General features: G+C 46.1%; 1 protein-coding gene across 1 annotated transcript; it reads right to left on the bottom strand.

Moving 5' to 3' along the window:
- Positions 1-456: 456 nt before the first annotated feature.
- LOC149236401 (uncharacterized) lies at positions 457-3,199 on the bottom strand. The gene is made up of 5 exons (XM_089368888.1): positions 2,933-3,199; positions 1,938-2,567; positions 825-1,823; positions 624-734; positions 457-531 (listed from the first exon to the last, which is right to left on the bottom strand). Exons 1-5 carry the CDS (start codon positions 3,197-3,199, stop codon positions 457-459), a joined length of 2,082 nt encoding a protein of 693 aa, XP_089225014.1.
- Positions 3,200-7,206: the final 4,007 nt, after the last annotated feature.

Genomic DNA, 7,206 nt, shown 5'->3' with positions numbered 1-7,206 from the left:
CTTTAAGGACACACCTGAAGAATAGTCTGGTACGTGGAGGAGCATTAAGCTTCCAAACATCTCGCCACTAGTTCAAAGTTAACTCGGGTTTTTTATGTTGTATGAGGGAACAGTAGCCCGGCTTTGGTGAGTATATATCATTATCTGCCATACTCCAAACTAATTCGTCGGTCAGGCCCCTGTTTGATTCAGATTTGCGAATCGGATAATGTTGAAGTATATTCGAGCCACTCCTGATGCCATTGTGGAGGAAGATCGAGTTGTAGGGCCGAATTCCATGCCTGTGTGAAAATATCTGAGCGTTGTTGATCAGCGATGTGTGAAAATACCCTGATCTCTCGTTCATGGAGGTGTCTGATGAGTTCTCTACTGAGGATGTGTCTTCCCCCACTTCCTATCCACGGGTCTTGTCCAATCCTACCCAGCGATCCATCATTGATTCTCCAGACCAAATTGTCACGAATGAGGGGGAGGGAATGTATCAAAGCCTTCCATATCGATGAGCACCCAGTCGTCTGCCATGATGGTAGTCTGATCCAATCCAATAAACTCTGAGGCCAAATGTATTTATGGTAAGATACTTGAGCCCAAAGGTTCTGACTTGTCATCAGTGACCAACCCACTTTTGCAGAAAGTGCTCGAGCAAAAAGGGGAAGGTCCTTGAGCCTCCATCTGCCCCATTTCTTTGGTAGGGTTATCTTTTGCCAGCTTATCCAGGCGAATAATCTTTTGTCCTGATTGCCATTCCAGAGATATCAGTTACAGAGTTGTTTTAAACGCCCTAGAATGTTCCGCGGGATCCATGCAAGTGCCATCTAGAAAACTGGAGTGGCCTCCAAGACAGACTTGATGAGCACCAGTCTGCCTACCCTTGATAAATATCTGAAGCTCCATACAGTGAGTCTCTTCTCCAACTTTGAAACCAGCCAAACCCAATCAGCAATTCTTTGAGAAGTTGGTTTTAGCCAATACCCCAAATATTTGAGGCCCCTATCCAAGGGGTGAATGCTGTAGGGAAAAGCCTGCTGAGCAAAATGTGATTCCTGAACCGATGTGCAATTGTAAGTGATAGTAGATTTAGTATGATTTGCAAGCATACCTATAGCAGAGGAAAAGAGAATAAGAATCTTGGAAAAGAATCTGGAATCGCGAATGCTGCCATCCAGCAGAATGAGTACATCGTCCACAAAGAGTAGATGAGTGAGGGAGCAAACATCTGAGATCTGGAGACCACAGATATCGCCATTCCTTTTTGTAGAGGCTATGAGCCGACTAAGACCTTCCATGACAATCAGAAAGAGCAGGGGGGACAGTGGGCAGCCTTGCCTCAGTCCCCTTTCAGAGTGAAAAAAGGGTGAGGCCGAGCCATTAATGAGAATGCTGAAGGAAGGGGAAGTAATACAGGCCATTATCCAAGTGATGTAAGAGTGGGGGAATCCCAGATGAATAAGAAGCATTTTTATATAGAGCCAGCTGACACGGTCAAAAGCTTTGGAAAGGTCAATCTTGAGAATGATGCTCTTAAGATGCTTGGACCAGATAGAATGGATGGCTTCTTGAGCCGAACCGATGGCTTCATGAATCTGTCTGGATTCGAGGAAGGCAAATTGTTGAGGGGCGATGTGTCTGGAGAGAATCGGTCTGAGACGGTTGGCAATGGTCTTGGAAATGATCTTGTATAGGCAGTTGCATAAAGAGATAGGCCTGTAATCATCAAATGAAGATGGGGAGTCAGATTTAGGTATGAGAGCAATGAAAGTCGAATTGATGGCGTGGTAGATGGATCCCGATGTTCTGCTCTCCTCCACAACATTCAGTAGATCCTGCCCCAGGATTTCATAAAATGCCAGATAGAATTCAATGGTCCATCCATCCGGGCCTGGACTCTTATCTTTTTTGAACCATTTTAATATACCTTCTAACTCCCCAGAAGTTACCGGAGCATTAAGCTCTTCCACATCATCCTCATCAACAAATCTCGGAAAATGACTCGCAACATTGATAATATCAGGAAGATTTGCTTCACGGGGGCATTTGTAGAGATCTCTGAAGTGTGTGATGCCAAGGTGAGCAAGCTTATTGAAGGAGTCAGCCATGTCTCCCTCAGGAGTTGGGAGTTTCCAAATGGTGTTGGACACCTTTCGACCCTTGGCATAGCTATGAAAAAACTTCGAATTATCATCCCCTGCTTGTAACCAAATAGCTCTACTCCTCAATCTCTGGGATTCTTCGCGCTCTTTTAGAATGATAGCCTTCTGGTTTTCCAATTCTATCAGTCGACCCTTGTCTTCTGCTGTGATAAAGCCCAGTCCCCGATCATCTAGTAGAGTGCTCAGCTCTGATTCAATATGGGTGAGTTGAGAGGTTTCCCGAGCATGCTTATCCTTTGCCCAATTAATGGAGAGGTGCTTGATCTCAGAGAGATTTCTGCAGAACCCTTTTGCAAGTGATTCTGCTCCATTAATGGGATGAGTATTCCAATATTCAAAGATCATCTTAATATATGACGGGTCCTTCAGCCAGGTGTGATTGAATTTGAAAGGGGCTTTTGGCGTCTTAAAAGGCCCCTAAATTTCCAGATATATAGGCGCGTGATCTGAAATGCCTCCCGTGCCCACCCATTACTTGTAATGATGCTACTGATGAAGGAGCGCATCCTTCATGATGAATCTGTCAAGTCTGCGAGCCAATGGAGCATCGCCCACCCTCCTGTTCCTCTAGGTAGGAAGAAGTTTATGCATGGGGATATCCACAAAATTTGTCTGCTCTAACAGATTAGTCATGTAATCTGTGATAGAGTCGATTTGTGCCACCAATCCCCATGACTCCCTGAAACCTAAAGAAAAATTGAGATCACCACCGATTATAGTCTGCTCCTCATCCATGAGGGAGAGATGTAAGAGTCGCTGCCAAAATTGTTCTCTTTGATTACAAGGGGCATAAACCGAAGATTCATGCCCAGATCAGCAGTGAATATATCCAGACCCAGGTGACCGGGTCCCCCCCAAGTTGCATCAACCTTAATGGTTCGAGGGTTAACTCCAATGGCCAGACCACCGGATCGACCAGCAGCATCGAGGGCAATATAAGACCATCCCGGGGTCAATGATTGCAGGGTATGGGAGATTTGATCGGCCGAGCAAAGAGTCTCTTGTAGCATAATGATATCGATAGGTTCAGTCTCAATGAGACGCCTCATGGCTAGTTTCTTGGAGGAACTAGCCAACCCTCTGCAGTTATAAGATAAACACTTCATGGGGGAACACTATGCAGGGTATATCCTGCTCTAAGGACCCCATCAATGGTGGATTGACGACCAGAGACTACCTCCGCCCCTGCTTTCTTAATAGCCTTAGAAAGATCAGATTTCCTGCCTCTGGTAGGCAGGGGGCCGGCACCCGGCTCAGAGATACCAAGACCGGACTGGGCTGACAAAACTTTGGATTGAGATCTGGATCGAAGGAAGTAAGGATGAGGAGGGGAGGCCTCGGAGGATGGCCGGGGAGACGATGAAGAGGAGGGAGAGAGCAGAGAGGGACTAGTGGTGGCAATGAGGGGAGGGGATGACATAGAACAATGAGCCATAGATGTCTGTAATGATGCACCAGAATCATTAATAATATGATCAATAGAAGAGAGAGGAGGGTGCAGGGGAGTACCCGAGGCTGTACCAGCTTCAGCTGCTGAGCGAGCCCTGGTCATCGGCGGCGAGGAGTGCCTGTGTCCAGGTTCGACCGCTGGTGAGGATGCCACCGGAGACTGGCCAGTAGGAATGGGGCGCGAGGAAATCGGTGAAGCAGCCCTGGAAGGTGCAGGAGTGCTCTTCGGGGAGTCCTCAGCTTTTCGGTTGAGTGGACAGTCTTTGAAGAGATGCCCGACCTTGTGGCATCGCCTGCAACGGAACGGTACTCCCTCGTAGTCCAGTATCTGCACTCTGATGTATCTCCCCCACTGAAGAGTGATCTTTTCCTCCAGCCCTTCACGAGTATCCAAGTGAACCAATATAAGCGTGAGGGTCCTACTTCTTGATTCCATGAATGTGCGGTCATGATCAAGATAAGTGCCCAGTGCATTGCCAATCCTGATGAAGACTTCTTCACCCCAGAACTGTAGTAGAAGTCCCGGCAAGCGCACCCAAATCGGTCCAGCTCCAATTTGTTCATGTTCGGGGTCAAACAGGGGGCTCCACCTTTTGAGGAGAACCAGAGCCATCTCAATGTGCCAGTACCTGGCCAGTACTAGGTTCGTGTAACTCTCCTTTGAGAAATGTAAAGAGAACCAGCCTCTTGGCAAGACATGTAATTCAGGTAGATCAATGAGCAAACCCCCCAGATCTCTTTTACCCATTGAGTCAGCATTTTTTCCGAATATGCCCTACCCCGTACATGCCCTACCAGCATGGTGTTTGCCATGATTGCAAACTCTCCTATTGCTTAAGTCTCTCCAAACCTGATGGTGATATCCTTTGGGTAGCCTTGATGCACTTCGACTTCCTTTTGCTGGTACGGGGTGCAGATGGGTGGTCCACCAGGGGATTAGGTACGCCTTCCTGTGGGAAGGGTTTAGCAGGTTTAACCTTTACAGCAGGTGTCTCGAAACACCCAGATGGACGGGTACCAGCAGAAGAGGTATGCGCCGCGGTGGAGACCGGAGGGTTGACAGAAGGAGCAGCAAAAAAGGCAGATGAAAGCGGGTCAAAGGAGGGCGAGGGGGGGTGTGGGAAGATAGAATATGGAGAGTGCCCAGGGAGAGAGGGGGAACATCAAAGTTAGGGGATTCGATAGGAGGCGACCCGATGAGGGGAGGGGCATAGCTGAGCCGCGGAAGGGGAATAACGGGAGGACAATGAGACGATTCCGGGCCAGCAAACGGCAAAGACGAAACAATCGGAGGGGCTAAAGAGAAATTAGGGTTATCAAAGATGACTCTGTCCGGGAAAGGCTCTTCCGAATAATCAACTGCCTCCAACTCCATGCTGTCGTCTATCCTGTCCACAGGTCGAAATCCGAAAGCGACGGGTGTTGACTGCTACGGTGAAGGGTGTACAATCCGCCTAGCTGAGACCGTGACGGTATTCTGCAGAGATCTGGTAGAAACCCTAGGTTAACCTAGGCCTTCACGAGCGCGTACCATCATCTTCTCCACACACAGATATATATATATATATATATATATATATATATATATATATATATATATATATATATATATATATATATATAATTATAATTATAATTATAATTTAAAATAATAAAAATGATATCACGTGGAAAGTCGAATATCCTTAAATTTAATCAATAAATACTATTTTTTTTATTAGTTTAACAAAATAGTTTCCAAAAGATAAACTTGCCCATGGAAACCTGATCCCTTCCAATCACCAAAATCATCCAAGGCTAATCTCTTCAAATCACCAAGATCATCCAAGGCAAGCTTTACACCATCAAAAGAGTGTGGGAGAGGCCAGAGGAGTGGTGTGATGAAAATGAACCAGCAATAAAAAAAAACACATCCAATGAGCATAATGAAAGATATATCAAGACATGATCAAACTCACTAAAAGCAAAAAGTAGTAAAAATTAGCCAAAGGTACTGCGAGAAAACATCAACCAAGCAAACGTAATTTCGCAGGGATTTTTTTTTCAAAATTTATATAAGCAGCCTTCATTTTGCCAAAAAAAATGTAGGGGAAGTGGACAGAGAGGTGTTACTATACCACTAGTTAGTCATTGTGAGAAAAAAGAGATGACAAATGAGCATGGATATGTAATGTGAATAAGTGCTATGTTTAGTAGAGTAAATTGAGTAGCAAGTTACATGTTGTTTCACTTATGTGTTTTCCGTCTGGTATTAGAGCTGACAACGAGTTTTAGGATCGGAGTAGAAAAATCTTGGGAAAGGATATGCAGTTGCAGTCTACCTGAAAAGATCAAAAAAACGGTTCTTGAGGCACCACAGTGATGCGCTTCAGAAACTATTTCTCCCACATTATAGCACAGGAGAGGCCCTCTGCAAGCGCAGGCACATCACTAACTCACGCTTATTGCATTGACGCGATGGCCCCTTCCCTTGCAGTGTATTAGCGGTAATGCCTCTTTATCCCATGCTGCATTAGCTTGTCCGTGGGCATGTTTAAATTTTTATTTTTTTTCTGGATAAAGGCTAAACTATTGTATTAAGAAAAAGAAAACTATTTACAAAGAGGCCTAGGCCTCTGAAGATGCAGGGGAGCATCCTCTGTCAAAGAAGACTGCAGGTGCTCAAGGCAACCTGGATTACAAAGATGGAGATAATAACAGAGAGCATTACAAAAGCTGTAGCTGATGGCCTTCTGGCTTACAAAAAGATGACTATGCAAAAGAACAGCAGTTACTTGATTTGAGAAGTTTGCCTGTCGAATGTATCTTGCTGCTGAAAACAAAATACCAAACGGTGGTTGGAAATCCAAATTCTCCAGTCTTCTTGAAGAGCTTAGATTTCTTGAGGGCTCCCTACTATAAAACCGACTGCTGGACCCTTCTAAACCAGAAGGCATCCCCTCAAAATTCCAAAACGCGTTCATTAAGCAGCAGAAGAAAACATAAACTAAGCCCTCGAAGGCTCACCTTGTTCAGTGCCCGGCTTGTAAGCCTCTTCATTCATCTCCAGACGGTTGGTGAGCTGATTGCCGAAGTTGGCAGGATGCTGAGACGAACCATGAGCCAGATGCTGAGACGAATCATGAGCTGGTTGCTGAGGCGAGCCTAAACCCGGAAGAGGCTCCATCAAGTTGACATCAACAGCAATTTCATTATCAATAATTTCCCCCACTACTGGAACCCGAGGATGATCCAGTTGCTCCGGCTCCCTGTCAGGCTCTTCCTGACTGGACGAATCATCCTCCTCCTCCGTGGCAATGACTGTTATGAGCAGAGAGAGACGGGTCTGGTTTCTCCGGCAGCGAAAAGTGCAGCGAGAAGTATGGACTTGACTATCCACCTGGTCTGAGTCTTCAGAGGGAGAGGATGGAGGCTCCAGCATGGCAATTGGCTGAATTGCACTAGCCTGAGCCTCTTGCCTGCCGCGAATTCCCCATACTCCTCCACGCCTTGGGACTCCCCTCTGTCTCGGCGCCATTAGCCCGGGAGAGCGCACTTTGCAAACAAGAGACAGTAAAAATTCAGGATTGTAACTAGCTAACAGTTCCTCCTTAATGACAATTACCCA

Source organism: Pinus tabuliformis, chromosome 8 (genome assembly GCF_031772625.1).
Source record: "Pinus tabuliformis cultivar Carrire ecotype Pingquan chromosome 8, CPIR1, whole genome shotgun sequence".
NCBI lineage: Eukaryota > Viridiplantae > Streptophyta > Pinopsida > Pinales > Pinaceae > Pinus > Pinus tabuliformis.
The sequence above is the reverse complement of the archived record's forward strand: the minus strand, read 5'-3'. Positions and strand labels throughout refer to the sequence as shown.